General features: G+C 34.4%; 4 protein-coding genes across 4 annotated transcripts in view; 1 reads left to right on the top strand and 3 right to left on the bottom strand.

The window, feature by feature from the left end:
- The window catches only part of LOC124634535 (suppressor of lurcher protein 1-like), a 375,250-nt gene that overhangs the window by 242,480 nt on the left and 112,603 nt on the right, over positions 1-20,167 (top strand). The gene's annotated exons all lie outside the window — the stretch shown is intronic.
- Positions 1,439-2,723, bottom strand: LOC124634542 (anionic antimicrobial peptide 2-like). Its single transcript, XM_047170154.1, has 3 exons — positions 2,572-2,723; positions 2,014-2,196; positions 1,439-1,562 (listed from the first exon to the last, which is right to left on the bottom strand). Exons 1-3 carry the CDS (start codon positions 2,614-2,616, stop codon positions 1,527-1,529), a joined length of 264 nt encoding a protein of 87 aa, XP_047026110.1. The 5' UTR covers positions 2,617-2,723; the 3' UTR covers positions 1,439-1,526.
- On the bottom strand, positions 7,671-9,914 carry LOC124634540. Its single transcript, XM_047170153.1, has 3 exons — positions 9,774-9,914; positions 8,050-8,256; positions 7,671-7,786 (listed from the first exon to the last, which is right to left on the bottom strand). Exons 1-3 carry the CDS (start codon positions 9,822-9,824, stop codon positions 7,742-7,744), a joined length of 303 nt encoding a protein of 100 aa, XP_047026109.1. The 5' UTR covers positions 9,825-9,914; the 3' UTR covers positions 7,671-7,741.
- Positions 14,262-18,198, bottom strand: LOC124634538. Its single transcript, XM_047170151.1, has 3 exons — positions 18,131-18,198; positions 17,110-17,400; positions 14,262-14,530 (listed from the first exon to the last, which is right to left on the bottom strand). The coding sequence occupies exons 1-3, from the start codon at positions 18,173-18,175 to the stop codon at positions 14,360-14,362; spliced, it is 507 nt and encodes a 168-aa protein (XP_047026107.1). The 5' UTR covers positions 18,176-18,198; the 3' UTR covers positions 14,262-14,359.

The following is a 20,167-nucleotide window of genomic DNA, read 5'->3' as shown; positions in this document are numbered from 1 at the left end:
CGCTAATCTCAGGAACTACTGGTCCGATTTGAACAATTCTTTCGGTGTTAGATAGCCCATTTATCGAGGAAGGCTATAGGCTACTTTTTATCCGGGTTCGTGCAGAGGTTCCCACGGGATGCGGGTGAACCGGCTGGCAGAAGCTAGTTCCATTATAAAGCTGACTTTTACTTATGCAACATTGCTTAAATGCCCTAGCATCAGAAAGTACGTTTCAGACAACTCATTTATTAAGGACAGCTTCTTTTTATCCAAGTACTGTGTAGTAGAAGGCAGTCCCTACATGTCACATCTTTTATTGATGCGGAACCCAACCGGCACTTGGTGCGACACACATTTGATCATACTTTGTTTTCATTTGCTAAGACTTCGGACTATTGGAAGAAAAATAAATTAGTCATTCTTATCATTACATAGAAATCTGTGTCTTTTGAACAATAATAGTATTTACTACTTTAGAGCACTTTAGTTAAAGTCAGAGGTTTTTAATCTTATTTGACTCGTGTATAATATTTTCTTTCATTACGATGGATAGTTACGGATTTCTTTAGTTCAGGGGCTCTGTAAGAATCAGGTATGTCTGGGGTGGCTGCAAGCTGCAGTGATTGTGTCAAATTTTTCAGCCCTTTCTGGGTTATTAAGTACCCAGTATTGTGATTAGTGTCAAACTCCTTTTGTTAGTCTCAACTGAAGTAGTATATATTGAAGAACTAGTTACAGATAATATCACTACCCAAGAAGTATAATTATTTTATTCAATTCTGTTGCCTATTTAAAAATGACCATTAAGTACTTTCAATAGACATGTATTGTTTGCTATTTGCCAGTTTGATTCAATGTCTAAAAATATAATCTATGTTTATCTTATTCACACCGATGAGTGTTAAATTTACGACAATAATACATACAACCAATTCTAATAAGTACCGGACGTAAATTACGTCATGTATGATGCAAAAAGTAAAATTGGCATTATTTTCAGTCCCATTTCCACATAGTTTATGTCGTAAAATAACTTATAATCAGTAATTCTTATGTTGAGCAACGCTTGATGCGGTTAGTCCACGGATGGGTGACTATCTATGTCATTACGTATTCCTCTGTGTTTTAAAAGGCACGTAAAATTCCTAATTGTGGATCCCTACTCGCTTCACCAAAATCTACGATATTTGATTCCCCGGACAGGATGAAATCGCCATTTATACAATCCTATATGTATAGATAATTATGAAAGTTAGTGATCTTTTTCGTCAAAATATTTTAACATTTTATTTTTATTTTCATGTTCAGTGTCAAATCTGCTGATCGCGTAGCTGACGCAATGACTCTGAGTTCAGTTCTGATTACATAGCTGCCTATTATGTCTGTAAGACATTTTTCAGTACCTACACATCGTTTTATGTGGTACGGGCCGTGGTGTAAAATTAAAGACAATAAATAACTATGTATAAATAATTTATTTCATTCTACAGTAAAGTTTGTAAAAGTATAACGCGTGTAAAATCTAAGCTTCTGTGTGTTCTCGCTTAGGCAGCCGCAGGTTGTCCTTTCATCTCGCTCATCTGTAAAAAAATATTAGGTTTTAATAAAGAATAAACCGCAAACGAGTATGTATCCTACATTAATATGACGTATGTCCGTATCGTATGACGTAAATGTGAATAAATTGTAAAGTACCTAAATACAAAATTATACAGCTCAAAATCATTAATGAAGAGCATCTATGACAACAAATCTTAGAATCTTCAGGCCATATTTCCTTAGACTTAGTAGAAATAATTTCATACGATATAAGCCAACCGAAACAAAAGACAAAAGCCAAAAAACAAAAGACAAAAGCCAACCGAAATAAAAGGACAGACCGGACGCGGTATCCAACAACTACCATCATTTGCAAACCTTATTGGTGGCTGCATATGTCAGTCCATGGTTTCTACTCAAGAACCTTCAAACTTCATACATATAACCACTAAAAGTAAGTTGTTCCTAGTGGAAAAAAAAACCTTAACTTACAGCTTTATTAACAGATTCGGCTATGCTATTCAATTGTTTCTTCATGGCTTCTGGGTTGAATGTGTTGGTTATTTGACTGTTGAAGTCTTTTGTGAAGTCTTGGAATTTCTTCTGAATGTTTTCCAAGTAGTTAGCATCTGCGGGGGCCGCCGCCGGCGCATCGCGTTTCACGAATGCATGTGCCTGATGAAAAGGAAATTAATATTTAATAAAATCAAATATCATCATTTAATAAAATAAAAGGTTTTATGCTATATGCAACATTGTAGAAGAATTTACTTTATTGAATAAATCAATGTTTTATTTCGATATAGGATGTCATATTTATATGTGGATTTTTTATTGACTAAGGAACGTTTCAAATGCTTATGGTATATCTTACTTCAAAATTAATGCTCGGGTGCTTAATAACACTTAATTGTTAACAGACACGCTTAAAAGTACATTTTATTCAATTCATTAAGTTATACTTGCAATACAAAAATATTTTTACGCCCTACTAGAGCAAACTATGAAAACGAACCCAATGTAAACCAAAATATTAAAATGGATACTTACACTAACGAGGCACACAACCACAAGTACAATCAAAGTCTTATTCATATTAAAAGATTTGTTCAAACAACTTCACAATACAACAGTAGCTTTCAAACTGCGATCAATCCAGCAATGTTCTATATCTTGATGTTCCAGTGATGTATGAACTCACTGTAACGACCTTAGGTGACTAGGTCACTTAATCTAGCAAGCTGATCATTAATAGGTATGCAACAAACACTAATTGCCAACGTTTTCAAACGCATCTAATAGGAAACATGGCTTGCGCGTGATGTTTTGTTTTCTTAAGCAAGTTGATAACAACAAAATTGTACTGATGAAAAGCAACTTTAGTTCAGCAATAAAAAATTAATCTGTAAAGCTGTTTTTCTATAACCATTTTTGAAGATTTTCTCTATCTATAGAGACATCTATTGATAAAATAATCATGAAAATCGGTTCTAATGTGACAAACTTATTGCGTGTGTCTTGAACATAAAAGAGTCATAACTAAATTGACAACCAGTCCTTTATATTTGCTATAACTGCCTAGCAGTCTACAGGTAAAGATTATTTTGACACTAGCTTTCCTCATGGCTTTACCTCGGTCCCTCTGGAACTTCTTCCCATTCCCTGATTAAATGCAGCCTATGTCACCAGGGGACAGCTTAGCTTTCAATCAGTGAATGACATTTTTAAATAGTTTCAATAGTTTCGGTGCCTTTAAAGTACCTACAAACCAACTAACAAACAAATAATCCTTTTAGTTTGAATATAAAAAGTAAATTTTCTCTCAATTCTTTTGCACATCAAAGTCGCTGTTAGTAAACGCCAAACGGGATATTGGATTAAGCGGGAGTCCCGGCCCGTTTGACTCATTTTAATGCATCAGTTCCGGATGAGGCGAATGAGATAATTGAACGGCAATAATCAGATCATCTGCCTTGTTGAATTTGTTGGAATAGTTATCTAGACTAATATTAGGAGATGGAAAGTTTGTGTGTAATCTGATTGATCTGGATGTCTGAGTGAATGAAATGTATGAATAGATGGGCGATCATTTAGGCTAGGGAGGAACTTTATTAATTTGGTGGGTAGGAATGACGTTCATTTTAAATTGCATTCTGTCTCTTTTTTTTTTAATATTCTCTCTCTGAATTTGTCCACAGTTATTTGTACTTACGTTATTTTAACTCCTTATAAAATCAATATGTTTCAGCAGAATCCAAACACGACCTTTGATGAAAAATGGACTCCATGAACGGTGAATCCGACCCATGAAGGTCTAAATAATTAAGATAAAGTTTTATAATAAGTTCTATATTATCCTTTCTTTGTGACCGGAAAAAATAGTTAGTGAACATAATTTACTCTCACGCATAAGTCATACTTTCAATCACGACTCTAAGGTGCGGGGTGCAATAGATAGTGGTACATCCGTCAGCTGTTTATCATAATAACATTATGTGTCGAAGTCCATTCTTACAACGGAAAATATTACCAACGATAAGGTTTTGTATGCATCAGTAAATCACGAGGCCTTTTAATTATATTATTAAATCGTTTATTGCCTGATCATACATCCTGTGAGTACGAAGAGAAGCTTGTTCAATGAAACAGGCTCTGCTTGCTATCTGGATACCTTATGGAAACACAATTCTAAGTAATTGCGTCTATTAACATAGATATATTTGCAATGAAAACATCAAATCATTGCTATGAATCCTCCTATGGAGTTTTAATCGGCGTTTTTTTTTTTGTTATAAAAAATAATTTCCGGAATACATAACCTTAATTCGAGCCAAAGGATTACCTTAATTATTCCGGTACCTATATATTAAGAATCTACTGGTGAAATCCACTTAACGATCTTGAAAAAGATTCAGTACTTACTCGTAGAAGATGAAAATTGCAAGGCAATCTTTAGGATAAAGATAATAATATTCAATTGTTGTTCACATCCCACAAGATAAGTTATCAACGGTCACTACAATAATATATCATTAGGATGTAAACAAAGTTCTGTACAAACAAACAACATGTTATACCTAGATTGTTCATTAGATAATGAGATGACAAATGCATTCTTGTAATTATAATCATAATTATGTGTACAATAACTAATTACTGGTATTATTTTACGAACTTAATGTGCATATATCTTGACAGAAAATCGCCTTCAAGATAAATACTTTAGGTTTCTACTTGAGCTTGGAGAATTCGAGCCTATTTCGAATTGAACATTCGGTCTCAGCCTACACCCTGTTTAATACCAAACTTTAGTTTGTAATGCAATAATGTAAGCTAGAACACATACATTTTTGGATAAAAGACACATATCACCAGCGACGTAATATACCTAATGAAAAACTTAAAAAATATGCATAATTTCTTTCTAAATTCAAATTAAAAACCTTCATCGTGAAAGCCGGTCCTAGCAAGTACAAGTAAACAGATTGGCTACCAAATCCTTTGTAACTAAGCACCCGTATAATGTTTACACAAACCCTCATTCAAACTTTTAAAAAGAGAATGGAATGGACTCTTATTTTTTAATTAACTAGCTTCTGCCCGCGACTTCGTACGCGGATCCTGTCCCTTATGCCAGCGACTACGGGGTCAGCAAAATCAAAGATCTTAATCGTCTGATATTGAATTTTAAGAGCCCGTTGACTTGAAAACAACGGGATACGCATTAGAAACGTTCCATATATTTAATTTTTGTACTTCAACGGCAAAAGCACAGCAGACTAAACAAAACGCTGAGAACTGAACCGCAATAGACGCGACCATAGGGATAAATGTAGTGATTCTAATTAGTCCGCATTTAAGTTGTGTGTGGCAAAAATATTACACGTATTACGTAAAAAACGTTAAATAGATGACAAAGTCGTGGTGACTTAGTGGAAGTCGTGGTGGTTTAGTGGGTAGAGAACCAATCTCTCAAGTATGAACGTGCGTCTTTGATTCCAGGTCTGGCAAGTACCTGCCAATGCAACTTTTCTAAGTTCGTATGTAGGTACTTTCTACGTATATTTTGGATACCAATGACCGTTATTTGGAAGGCTTAAACTGTAGGTTAAACTGTAGGTTCCGGCTGTCATTGAACATTCTTGGCAGTCGTTATGGGTAGTCAGACCAGTAAGTCTGACCAGTTTTACCAAGGGGTGTTGGGTTGAGCGGGTAACCGGGTTGTGGAGGTCAGATAGGCAGTCGCTCCTTGTAAAACACTGGTACTCAGTTGCATCGTGACTGGAAGTCGACTCTAACATAATTGGGACAAAGGCTCTTGAGATAATAACGACAATAATAATGAGATATAAGCACCGCAGGACATCTGAGGCTGATGACGGGGAGTAGCTACCCCGCGGGGCTGTATATACTGAGTTCTCCAGGGAGAGTATACTGCCCCCATCTCCGGCAGGTCAGAGTGAACCATGACGGGGGTAGGTCTCAAGCCTCTGGCTTGGCTTGGCCGTCCAGAGTGGAGTCGCTAGAGCAGGGTTAGTAGCCCTGCTCGGAGGATGCCTCGTGGTAAGTGACCCACAGGGAGCGCGTAATCTGCGTTTAAAATCCGCCGAGGTATTCTCACACTTCAGCCGCTCATGTCCCTGTTGTCCTCTTGTTGCTATTCAGTGACTGATTCCCGGGGGCCCAGTAAGTGAGCTGGCGAAGTCTCCACCAGCAATTTTTACATGTATCTAATACATTGTCATCGGCAGGTGCCATAGTTCCCGTAGTTTCCCCATTCCTAGTCCATTAGCATCCCATCACAATAGCCCAAGTAATTTTCATCCACAGTTAGCGGTATGGTATAGGGATTGTCTTTTTTTTAACGACGTCCACCGGGGATTGTCCTTGAGTTCATATTTCTATAGTGTATAAAGGGATAATCGTCGGTTTTGTGTCACCATACCTATTTCATAACATTCGTTTCTATACATTTTAAGTGTAGTATTGCTCTTGAAGTTCCACATCAGGTGTTCCAGATCTTCGATGTATATACGTCAATAAAGAGTGCTTATTAGATTGAACCACTTTTGCAAAAACGTCATATCTTTATATGCTATAGTCTAGCTGGGCTCCTGGGGTTCCACATCAGGTGTTTTACATCTTCAATTTTTATAAGTCAATAGAAAGTGCTTATCAAGTTGAACAACTTTTGCTAAAACGTCATACCTGTATATGGTACAGAGAAGCTGGGCTCTTGGGGTTCCACATCAGGTGTTCCAGATCTTAAAATTTATTATCTCAGCTGAAAATGCTTATCACATGAAACAATTTTTGCTATGGCACCATTTTGGTATCTCTTATAGTTTTGTTGGTCTGTTGGTGTTCTGCACCAGGTCTTCAAGTTTCGAAGATAAATTATAGCCTATATGTTGACCAGGCTTAATACTGATACAACAAAGAAAAAATCATTGAAATCCGTCCAGTAGTTCCGAAGATTAGCGTGTACAAACAAACAGACATACAGACATACAGACATGCAGACATACAGACATACAGACAGAATTTTTTTTTTGGATTTGTGCTCCATTACTGTTTCTAAACCCCACCCAATTATTATTTTTTTAATATATTCAATGTACAGACACAGTTTTTTTACAGATTTATTATATGTATAGATAATCTGTTTAGGGCTCTCCGAGTTTACGTAAACGGTTCTGCATTTAAGTAAGGAACTTTTTGGAATAAATTGAATGAATACTGTATTACTTTTTTTTCGTATAAAAAGTATGTCTATTTATTGTAGATGACCTCAATTCTTCATGGCCAGTTCCGGGATGAGCAAAAAGTTTGACTATTATTTTTTTAAAGGCACTTCAATGATTATATAGCTTTATGTTAACGACAGTGCCTATTGTTAATGTCTTAAAAGACTATAAATACAATAGTATGTACAATGTCACTACCTTTGAGTAACTTTACAATCTTTTACTTTATTTTTGTTTTTAGAATTACAAATTAAATAGACAAACGTGATTTATGAGTTTAAGGTTATAATGTAATGCCACGAGATACCGTCAACATCCCACTATATTCATCACCAAGGATCTTGTAATATATTTTTCCAAATCAAGGAGAAACAAATTAGTATGTAAATAAATCAATGAAAATATTTTAAGAACTATTTAATCAACGTGAGTTTCATCCGTAAATCATCTCTTGATAGCTCTGTTTGCACTGCTTAGACGTTGGTATCGTTTGGTTTCGGTGCTGTTAACACTTCAAACTGTAAAGAAGAATCATTTGTTATTAAGTTTTACTACATAGGTAATGTGAAAATTACTAAACTTATTTTGAAGTGAAATTATGCCATTAGAAAAGGGCTAGACAAATGATTACAATGCATAAGTGAGATTTTTTGTTGTGCCAAAACTGCAAAACCAAATAAGATATTTGCATAGCATAGACATTGGACAGGTGGTACTCTTCTGAAAACTACGCTACGAAAATGAAAATAATACCAAATTATGTTTATTAAATCAAACTTACAGCTCTAGAGAACCTATTCAGATTATCCCCGATAACATTGAAAATAGGCTGCAAATGTTGTTCATTGACGCCTCCAACTGCAGTCGCGAGGCTTTCATCAATGCACTTCTTGAACGCTTCCATGTTCTTCTTGAGTGCTTCTACGTTAATGGCTACTGGACTCGTAGTGACCGGGGGAGTGACCTCTCTTTTGACTCGTGCATTTGTCTGTAAGAAGGTTGTTAAGGATATTTTTTCTTATATTGTGGTAGTACTTCTTCAAGGCGTTTTTGAAGTTTAAATTAAATGTTTAAGTTAGAGGTATCGTAAAGCTCGTATTGCTTTTCGATATATTTTCTAGTGATAACATTATTCCTAAATCCCCAACAGCTACACAGCGAAAGATCTACTTCCACCACTAATAATGCCGTGAGCGTGGCGAAGTACTAAGCCTATAAAATTAAAAGACTGATTAACATCGACTGGACAAGAAGTTATCAAAATATGTAACATTTTATTACCTAATCCATTTTTGCTGTAAAGAGGGCTCTATATTAACCAAGCTTTGCTAGCAAACAATCATACGGCTAATACTGAAAATAGCCCTTACAAACCACTATAGTGGCTGATGATGCAGTCAACATGCAGACTAAAACACCATTTGCGTGTTCATATAGTGATGAAACCTTGCGTGCGTCCGAAATGTTGATGAATATAGAGCGAACTTAAATACGTGAAAATCGTGTTTTCGAAAGCACTAAATTCAGTGTTTAACGGGAAATATTTCGCTGCTGATTGGTATGTGATAAGACTAGATTAGTTTTCAATTTAGTACTTAGAAAATTAAATGTTGTATTTCAAACTATCTATTACTTCTCTGAATAACCAAAATATTTTACTGAATATGAAACAAATAAATGTGCTGCGCTAGGTAATTTTGTTTTTGGTTTTCAATATTTCAACCAATTCCAATAAATATTTAGATCCAAACACTGTTATTTTTCAAAGGCATAATCATTTTTTTATTTTTCGATATTTTAAGGGTTTTATCGCTAAGCAGGGATAATCTCACTAACACCAATCTCTAACTAATACAAAATAAATAGACAGTTAGCATTCTATCAATTGAACTATATCATTCAAAATGACCCCAAAAAGACCTCTGATAATTAACTCAATGGATACTATTACGAAGGTTGGAGGTTCCATGGTACAGTTTTCCCATAGGTTCGTTCGACAATTCTCATTTTCAGGCCCTTGGGTATTTTATCTCGAAGTCCCTTAATATCTACAGCCTATCTCTTTAATGGCTATCATATATAGGGTGTTACTGTTATGGTATTGCTTATGCTGATTATAGTACGTTTATTCAAAGGACAAACTATATACTTAGGAATAATTCACCAATAAAATACATGTCCGATAAAGGAAATCACAAAGTTTACCATAATTAAAACCTCCAATAATCAAATCAATAAAAGAAAGTTCTTACTTCATCTTTCAGAATCTAGCTTTATAAATAAAATAAAATTTCCTGAAACTGACTGTAGACTGTAAAATTAATTGAACCTTGCTTTGTTAATATATTTATGTACCTTACAATACCCAGCAAAATATCCCAATCAATCGGAAAACCAGAATAGTAGCAAAAAACATAGCATACCCATTTCGAAATACATAATCAGTAATTCCTATCCGCTTATCAAAAATAACCGTTCCCCAATTAAAAACCAAATAATACTCACATCAACAATAAACAAAAGAACACAGAAAAATATTGCGTATTTAAAAAACATTTCTGCATAAAACCGACTTCTACGTTCGTCAAATGAAAACCACTGACCTTAGTAGCAGTTAATGCTAACTTTATGTACAAACGTAAAACGACTGTTTACATAGGTACAGTCATACGGATATTGTACAGGTAAAATTTTATAATGTGTTAGTACCATTTTTGTAAACATTGTGTAACGTAATATATGTATTTACAGCAAATCTCGATGACACCACAAAATCATAAGTTTCCACTCATTTAACCGCAACGTGCAGCGTTCCACAGGATGCAACTAGATAGATAGATGGATATACTTTATTAGGTACACCAATTTTCACAATTTTGATCTTTAAACTATGAAAATAAAAGACATAAGTAAACTAATTTATTTTTATAAAAATTACATTGCAACAGATAGCTTTTATACAAATAACTGTTTGACAGTGAGTCATTTAGTAATACGGCGAAAACATCGGGCCACTACATCAATCAGGCCTTTCCATAATTCTGTTGAAAAATATTTATATTTAAACTTTGACAAAACCGATTCTATATCAAACTACAGCTTATCACTTAAAAAACTATAATTTTCTACGTAATTGCGTGTTTCATTCAAATTCGCAAAATCGTAAAAATAGAGAGGTTATCTCCGCTGACCTGTGACAACAGTTCATTAATCTCACGGTTTTTACATTGTTGTAGTAAAAATTCGAGATTCTTGACACAATATTATAGTAAAGACCAAAGATTTGTATGGATATACCTATGTAGATTTGCATGTATCTGACGATAACTCAAAAACGAAGGGACCCACCTCTGTCTCACCAAATCTTTTGCTATCATATTAGCGATAGCTATCATATTTAACCACCAATTTTTGTTTCGGTTTTTCATATAATTCGTATCCAGGTTAAGTATAGCCTAAATAGGGATCCCTTATTATTCCTGTAATGCTATGATGATGATGACGGCAGATAGAAGTGTATTGAAGAAGAAACCATGCTGCGCCGACCCTAAATACAATTGGGATATGGGCAGGAGGATGAATAAGGGATGATGTAACTTAACATTACATTGCAGCATTGTTGAAATAATTATATTTCCTCCATGTAAGTACTACATTCATCCATACATGTAAATCTTCCAACTTTATAAAAAGAATCGACAATTATATTTTTCAACAGTTTGGGGTTGAAACTTTGTGAGTTGATATCTTTTTACGACTAATCAAAGGTAATGAGTTTGTTCCAACTAAGACTTAATTGGCCATTAAATCATTCCCTGCTTCACTACACGCATACCAAAATGCTGCTTAAGTTTGTTTCTCTATCATAAGGATTGTTACGAATTAATCTAATACAACGGCTCATAGTTAGTTAGATAATTAGGATAAAAAATAAAAATTGTCTAGGCCCAGCAAAAAGTATAATAAACGACATATAGGTATAACCTTCAATAATATTACTAACACCTTTGATAAACATGATATTTATTAATAAACACATGTTTTATCAAGAAATCCCTTTTATATAAAATTCCCTGATCCAATATTTCAAAAGCAAATATACATATTGTTCTAAATAAATAAATCCATTCGTTTGAATGGACCGTTCCGGAATTACAGACCTTTATAAATACCTCGTTTTGTATACGCAATAAATGATATTTATTCATTGTTATTCGAGTTATTAACGTTAAACAAAGGTCAAATATTTGAACAACATAATTATTACATTTTCAATGTGAAAGTAAATCTGTCTGCTTGTCGGTTGCGTTTTCACTCCAAAACTGCTGAACTTATTTAAATGTTTGGTACACAGATACACTGATAGTTTAGACTCTTAACTCGTAGACTTTAGAGCCTGAGAAAGGACATAGGGTACTTTTTACCCCGTTGCTGGAGGTGCTAGAAATCCAACAGTTACAGCAAATTTTTAATATGCTTAACAAAACCGCCTGTATCCATCCTGTGCTCGTTTTACAGGAATGAGTTCAAAAAAGTTTTTATATTATCTTTTTTTTCCCACAAGGATAAAGTGCTGCAGTGTGAAAAAGAGGATACAGTTTTTAAATTGAATGCATAACATTCATTTTGGTGGAATTTATAGGTATATATCTATACTAATATTACAAAGCTGAAGAGTTTGTTTGTTTGTTTGAACGCGCTAATCTCAGGAACTACTGGTCTGATTTGAACAATTCTTTCGGTGTTACATAGCCCATTTATCGAGGAAGGCTATTTATCCGGGTTAGTGCAGAGGTTCTCACGGGATGCTTGTGAAACCGTTAGCAGAAGCTAGTCTATACTAATATTATAAAGAAAAAAACTTTGTTTGTTTGGTTGTAATGGATAAACTCAAAAACTACTGGACCGATTTTAAATATTCTTTCACCATTAGAAAGCTATATTTTCTGCGAGTAACATAGGCTATATTTTATCCCGGTGCGGGCAGTAGCTCCCACGGGATGTGGGTGAAACCGCGGGAAAACGGCTAGTTTATTATATGGTATGTATAGTCCATGTATTGAATAGTCTCACAAGAATTTGGTGGGTTTGATTATCCGAAATTAGGTTGTAGGTTGTTGGTCAGGCGTTTTTCTTATGATATCCAAACCTATATTTTAAATTCTCTCTTCTGCATACTCTGCACACAAGCTAGTGTCAGTTTCTACATTTTTATATGCACGAAGATGATGTCTTTGTCCGGTCATTATTTATTTTTTTGCTCATACTTATCATGTTGCCGACTGTACGACAATTGCGCTAATAGTTTAAGTGCTCCAATTGTTTGAAGACATCAAAACGTTGAGCCGGACTCGATACATAGAATCGATACCTAGAATAGTGCGATCCGATATAGACTTCGAGTGAACCGCTATCGATTAAGGAACTATGTAGCGATGATTAAAACTTGTACCTACCTTCGGTATTAGAGCTTCTAATGAAAAGGGCGGTTAGACAAAGTTTTCTTCTACATAGGCTGATTGTTTTATAAAGTAGAAATCGTAGAAGTTTTTTTTAGGGAATTTTCTATTTTCATATGACTGTAATCTGGTGGTATGTTGATAAATTATTATGTGAAATAGATCCTAGAAATATATTGTCATCTACATATGTATAGGTATAGTATTATTTGAATATTTTTGACAGTTATTGCTAGTTCAGAAGATGAATTAATAGAATATATTTACGCTAAACGGAATAATAGATCGATAAACCATAACGAAAAATTTTATTTTCTCTAAAACCATTTAACTACTAAGCATTAATCATTCAACATTTGTAGTTTGAATAAAATAACATTCTAATGATAATAACGGATGATAAAACTATTGCTTTAAGGTAGCCTTCCGAGCTAAGCGTCACTGACGCAGCGTCTATACCCACGAAAGCGGCCGGAATTGAATACAACTGTACTACGGAATCTCGAAGTTCAAAATGTCGATGTGCTGTATTTATAAAGTACACAAATTCGAAATTCTATACATCGTGGTTCAAAACAATCGCCATCAAGTACTTCGTCATAACGAACTTTCGATATTCCGTACATTGCAATCATGAACATTCTCAATACAGTACTTCGTCTTAGTGTACATTCTAATTATTAATATAGTACATGGGCATTCTGAACTTCATAATTCCATAGTACAGTCATTTCATGCATTATCATCTATCTGTCGCTCGGTCGCGGCGTGATAGTTGCGACGTATTGGCGCTATAGACGCTAGCTTCGAAAGGCTACCTTTACGTGACTAATTAACAACTAACACCAAAAAAGTAAATTGATATAACATTGTACTCATTATTATCCATGTCACAAAAGTCCGAAATAATACGCTTTTTACTGATATGTAAATTAAAAACTGAAAAGTACCTACATTTAATAAAATGTATTAAAAAAAAAAAAGATTCAGAAATATTGCAATATACACAATAATGCAGTATTATTTCGGACTTCTATAAAACATTGTTTTAAATTATTTTGTCCGTTTCACGTCATTCTTCTTATCCTCCCGTCTAACGACCCCACTGAAACAAAATACATAAACAACTTTATTATTTTAACATTAAGGATTGTATTGCATTGACGGCGACATTTCTGAAGGACCAAAATACATAATTCCAGTGCAAAAATCCAGGCACTGAGAGGACAAATTAATCCATTTTAAATAGTTTGAACATTAATCAACAACGTCTCTGCTGAAATCTTGAGTATACAATATAGAGCTTTTACTCTTATTAAATCCATTATCCCTAATTTCACACTCTTTTTGCTATACAATCGTTTTAAAATGCATCAGCTAATAACATAATTTGTGTGACAGATCATTTGATAAATGTGTTTTGCTTGCATGTACTCTAAATTAGAGGTCTGTGTCATATTAACACTTCATCTATGTGTACAAGTTTCAATCTGTAATTATGGAAATTGTCGTTAACGTTAAATAAAAAAATGTGTGACGATTAAAAAACACATTTATTTCTGTTACAAATAAGGTATAATATTGCTTGTAAATAAATTGTAACGTGTTACAAAATGCATTTAAAATAGACCATTAATTGGCAACTTTATGTTCTTCATGGGTGTCGTGAATGAAAGGCCAGTCCACGTTGTAAGGTGAGTCAAACTGTAGAATGATTTCGTTATTTCTTGGTGTTGAAGGGTCGTGACTTGTAGAGTTTACCCCTTTCTCTTTCTCGTGTTCATATTCTTGAATCATGAGGTACTGAAATGTGATTTGTGTATGTTAGTTTCAATATTAATGCTGTTTGACGTCCTAATCAGTATAGTGAAAAGTGTGTGTTTGATAAGTTAAGATGCAGAAGTGCCTATCAGTACAAACATTACAAATGCGCCGAAAGTAACTTCGTCTGTCTGTCCAGCTTTCAAGCCAAAACTACTGAACCAATTTTAATGAAATTTGGTACACAGATAATGTATAGTCTGAGAAATTATGTAATCTTTTTATCCGTGTGCGGGAAGAATTTGGGATGCGGGCCAGCGTAGCCAAGTAATATATAGATATAGCATATTAATACATCTTCTCAAATTCAGGAATTCCCAGCTACCTTAACAACAGCTGACTTCATTGCTGAGGTAGTAGGAAGGACATTTCTAAGCCTTTGTCACCAAAATGACAGTTTAATTACACGCCCACTGGCAACACTAAAACCTTGGATTTCAGTTGTTTTCCTATTTGAATGTAAATTAGTACATAACTAGAGACTGATAGTCTTTTGGGAATCAGCCTCAGGTATATAATGTTTTATGTAACCCTTTTTGTACAAAGTTGAATAACCTTTTTTCTCTGTTTCTTGCGATTAAGAGATTACAGAGAAACTTTTACCGGAACTAAACGTTCATTAGTTCTGTGAAAGCAGTTATTAGATGTTTCAATAGTTTTATCAATTATTTACGTATTTTACTTTTTAGATCATTATTTAAGTCCGTATCCTACTAGTTTCTGCCAGCGGTTTTACTAGTGCCTCATGGGTACTACTCAACGTACCCGGATTAACCTTTAAGTACCGACGTCCTATTTTAGTTACACAAGTACCGACGTGGGGTCTGGCAGACCACCATCGCTTTAATTACAATTTTTTTTTGTTTCTTTGTATTCTGCTTAAAAAAAGTTACTATCTATTGCTTATTCAATTAGTTATTGCATAAGTAAAACAAAACATAGATTTTTTTACATTTATTACTAATTATAGACTTTTACATAGCAGTTCTAATTTTTTTGAGAGAAAAATCTAACTTTTATTTGAATAATCATTATGTGTTAACTTTACAATATAATTTTTTTTGACTACCCTTTTTTAAAAGATTAATAAGTAAGTAACAATAAAAGTTTAACACATAATCAAACATATTTTTCAACATCTCCAGGCACCAAACTATCGTAGTTTACAAACACTCTTTGCATATAGGTTTGCTGCATTGTAGGCACACGTGTTTCATACAAATGTCACATTTGTGGGTAGTCTTGCACTTCATTTTTGAAGGACAGAGTATCCTGGTTTGATTACCTTCTGTTTCATTTTCTTTCCTAACATTATCAGGTATATTTGGACCCAAAACACTTTTTATTCACAGGTTCAATTATCGTGGGAGACGCTTATTCAAATATCGGCGTTGACACCGTTTTTTTTGCATCTGCGGCTGCCCGTTTCATACCCGACGTTCCTGGTATATCCATTTTTAGAACTGACTAAAAATAAACTAGAAAAACGATATAATTTAGAAAAAGTCGGATCCAAAAAAAGTTACACAAGTACAGACGAGTGGTCCGACAGACCACTCGCGATTTTAAAAAAATCATAACTTACCGTAATCGCATGCGCCGACGCAGCTACTCACCAGGAATGCTTCCAAACGCCTGCCCGAGGGGTAGAGAGAAGCCAGAGGGGTTACGACTTCGCTAACATGTGTTACTAGACATTGCGAACTCGCAAAGTGTCTGTCAGACCACGGGTCGGTACTTAAAGGTTAAAAGCATAGCCTTCCTAAATAAATGAGCTATCTAACACTGACATGTTTTGCAAATCGGACTGGCAGTTCTAGAGACTAACGCGTTCGAGCAAACAAACAAACTCTTCAGCATTCGAATATTAGTATAGATTCATAACTATCGTCGTAAAACAAATTACAAATGAATTGGCTTTAATCTTTAACCTAACCAACATGCCATAACAACAATATTGTCCAATCCAATTGACAGTATGTACAATTCAATACAAACAAAAGAGACAAAACTTCCAATCGCAACACTAATATAATTCTAAAAGGATAAACATAAATCGCTTTGAGTACATTTGGAGAGCAAACAGACCTTCGACTACTTGTAAGTAACTGTGCAAACATTGGAGTTTGTGTTACGTTATGCATTGTCTACAATGGCGTTTGACTTATCTTTAGTGTCCTTACTTATGTTATGGTGGCGTGTTTGTATGTTTTACTTTCATGGGGGACCTGCTGAATTTATTGGAATGTTATTTGGTATAGTTGGAATCCTAGGACAGATCTTCTATACTATGTAGGTATAACTTATTAACTGAGTCCGAAGTCGTTTAATCCGTGGTAAGTCTAAGTCGCTAGCTAGTTCTTTATGAGACAGAATATGGGGGATAAAAATATGTTTATTCTTTTAAGATGCAAGAAGCTCAATCAAAAGCGAATCATGTTGAAAAAGTTAAAGTATTAGTTGGTTTGGACTTGCACTTGAATCAACTAAAGTACTACTACTACCAATGTTGGGATTTTTTTACCCTATCATAATAACTACAGAATCAAGACGGCACTCACCATGTAGTTCAAGTAACTCGCCATCCCGTTCAAGCCTATAGACTTCATGTCCTTCTGCTTATGCTCTGCCATTTTCGACATTAACGGAGTCAAATGCGTATCCATGGCTTTGCCAAAATCAGTCATTAAAGCCGATAGCCGTTCGTAAGCCGCACGATCTGAAGGGGATTCTTGGTGACCTGACTCCTGGTAAGATGAATCATCGTATGATGCATCGTGACTGGCTGGTTCTTGGGAGTCTACTGGTTTGCTATTCCATTCGGGGGATCCTGTATCTGGTCTTGCGTGAGCCTGAAAGTATTGTGGTTATAATTTGTGTAGACTTTAGGATATGGACGGTGTAGAAAGAGTTTGTAATCGCTCGTACTGTAAACTGTAACCATAACACCAAATGTTCTTATTTGAAAAAGAAAGATCAAAATTTCTTCAGTTACTATTAAAAGCTTTAGATTAAGTTTTGATAAATTCTTTATAATTTATTTTCTTTAGATAATTTTTTTTCTATATTTTTTTTTCTTTAGATTTATAAAAATATATGTGAGGTTTTCTTTTAAGGTTTAAACAAGCGATTAACAAGTCTTATTTTAGGAACGTACCTCTTGACAGCAAGAAGTAACACGTTAGATTTACATCCTATACCTACTGAGTATTGTTACAATAATGCTAATGACACGCTAAATTATACATTCATTCGGATGTCGTTATTCTATTTAATGGACCACGATTATCATATAAATGGAACATTGTATTAATCTATGCTATTCCTAAATTTAGGAGAGATGTATTCAATTATATTAGCTAATCAGAAAGAGCTTTGTTACCGAACTATTTGCTTTATAACTTAGTACTTTATTCGGACTGTTGCCTGCTTTTTTGAGAACTATTTCCACATAAAATCTCGTATATTTCGAATAGATCTTCAAGACTGATTGACAGATAGCAATCAGTTTATCCGAACCGAAGAAAACTGAACTCTTTCCGATACAAAAAACGAGTACGATGCCACACTCAAAATACTCACAAAATAAAATGCGGACGCAACTAACAAAATTGAAAGGAACGACATCTTCGACTTGCAAAGACAAAAATAATACGTGAAACAAAGCCTCGTAACCCTTTATAAATAGAGCGAATCCTTTATTACCTTTGAGTGAATCGGAATGTCACGTCTTTATGATAAGGCTAATCTTTAAAGTAGCGGTCAGCCATTGTGTTGAGAGGAAATGGGTGCATATGTTATCAGAAAATGCTGATATTTTTTTTCTTAGGGTGACCGTTCTTTGTTGTGTATTTAGGACACTATTTTTGATTACATTAAGGCTTATTTGTGGTACCTATTGTAATGTAGAGACTGAGGTGACAACAGTAGTTTTTAATCGGATTGAAACATATTCATACCCTACCGTATTTATACCGTACTCCAACATTTAAGTACTCAAAACACAAACAACACCCCAGGCCCAGAGTTAGCAAAAACAATAACTCATCATGCAAAACACAGATTGTTTCGTAACACAGATGGAAAAATATTTGTCACTCTCCATATTACGAAAGTTGTTTTGAATTTTGACAAAACTGTTGCGTTTGAGTCCGTCACTGGGAATATGAATGTGAAACGGCTTTCGAATTTATGTTAAGCTGTGATGATCATATTGAGTTTGGTTAATTCAAATTCTATGGATTCTAATTAGTTTTTGAATCATTTTAGCGAAGGTAGATTATTTTCCGGTAAAATAGTTTCGTCAAAATGAAGTTCGTTGATTAACGTACCACGCTAACCACATATTTATATCCCGAAGTATAAAAGCAGTCTAAAACAAAATGGTGGTGAAATTCCCCTCTGGTCCTCTCATCAATTTATTCAATACTAAGAATCAATAGCATACTTAATGCTGTACTTGTCACCCCTTACGATCGACGTCCCCTCATCACTTCCCATTAACAAGTGATAGCCAACTAAATCCTTCTTGTTAATCGGCTTTTCCAGAACTTTCCACGACCGTATTGGTCCTTTTTTGACCCTTATGGCCGCAACATTGTCTCTTAAGCCGCGAAGATTGTTCACGACATTGTTTTGGTCCTACTTAGCAGTTTTGCACCTTATACCCTTTTTGGGTCGACATGTACTTAATCTAGGAGGTTATCTCCAATTGATGTTAATTTGAGTTTCTCTTTTACAAATAACTTTTGTGTGTATGTGTGTGTGTGAATGTGTGTGTGGTTCACTCGATTGTAGTATTGAGTTCCTGTCCGAATTTACAAAAAGACCGCGAACCACAAATAACTCGTAATTGCTATCATTAAACAGAAATTCAGTTTTGAACTTTAAAATGAAATTAAGTATTTTGAAATAATAAAACCAGAAATGTAGCGTCAAGTATTAAAATCTATAGTCACCATGACTTTTAAACATTACCTACGTTAAAATTTATTTTAATTTCAATTGCTTGAACAAACAATGTTAGTTTTTCATTCTTCGTCGCTGTGTCATGAACGTGACTGAGTGACATTTTCTAAGCAAGCGATATACTGGCACGTGATTAAGATAAACACATTCATTATTCTTTATTACCTCACTTATCTTCACACTTGTAAATACTGTTATTTTATATGATTTCTTTGTGTTATAATATTCTATTACGATTTTTTTTCTCACCTCGTCTCGAAGGACCAATTTATTCCCTTTAGGACCAAATATTCATAATGTGGTTTTTACGTTTATGATGTGTCTCACCTTCGTTTTCACCCGTTTTAAAATATAAAAATAAACGACTCAGAATATTTATTTTATGTTCTCATTTTATCATAAGAAAATTGTCGTCCTCGCTCCAATGTTTGTAAAGCACTTCAATTACATAAAAATGCTGTTTATTTAACAAAGAAGAAACAGTATTAAGGAGTTCCAATATAAAACTGCTGATTAAAAACTAATTGTTAACAATTGTAAAGTTAATTGAAACAAGCAAATAAAAGAAAAAACAATCAACGTTGAACGGGACTCGTTCAAAAACTGCCCAGTGCTATAAAATTACCTTTTTCGGAAAGAATAAAACCGCAA

This window comes from Helicoverpa zea, chromosome 11, assembly GCF_022581195.2.
Source record: "Helicoverpa zea isolate HzStark_Cry1AcR chromosome 11, ilHelZeax1.1, whole genome shotgun sequence".
Classification (NCBI taxonomy): domain Eukaryota; kingdom Metazoa; phylum Arthropoda; class Insecta; order Lepidoptera; family Noctuidae; genus Helicoverpa; species Helicoverpa zea.
The sequence above is the reverse complement of the archived record's forward strand: the minus strand, read 5'-3'. Positions and strand labels throughout refer to the sequence as shown.

Coding starts and splice junctions, on each gene's coding strand:
- LOC124634542 (XM_047170154.1), bottom strand. CDS start 2,616: ATGAATAAGACTTTGATTGTACTTGTGGTTGTGTGCCTCGTTAGT. Junction 2,197..2,571: donor TGGTTGTGTGCCTCGTTAGT/GTAAGTATCCAT, acceptor CCTTTTCATCAG/GCACATGCATTCGTGAAACG. Junction 1,563..2,013: donor CCGAATCTGTTAATAAAGCT/GTAAGTTAAGGT, acceptor ATTTTTTTACAG/ATGAGCGAGATGAAAGGACA.
- LOC124634540 (XM_047170153.1), bottom strand. CDS start 9,824: ATGTTTTTTAAATACGCAATATTTTTCTGTGTTCTTTTGTTTATTGTT. Junction 8,257..9,773: donor TTCTTTTGTTTATTGTTGAT/GTGAGTATTATT, acceptor ACCTTCTTACAG/ACAAATGCACGAGTCAAAAG. Junction 7,787..8,049: donor TGAATAGGTTCTCTAGAGCT/GTAAGTTTGATT, acceptor TCTTCTTTACAG/TTTGAAGTGTTAACAGCACC.
- LOC124634538 (XM_047170151.1), bottom strand. CDS start 18,175: ATGTCGTTCCTTTCAATTTTGTTAGTTGCGTCCGCATTTTATTTT. Junction 17,401..18,130: donor TTGCGTCCGCATTTTATTTT/GTGAGTATTTTG, acceptor CAATACTTTCAG/GCTCACGCAAGACCAGATAC. Junction 14,531..17,109: donor CGAGTTACTTGAACTACATG/GTGAGTGCCGTC, acceptor ATCACATTTCAG/TACCTCATGATTCAAGAATA.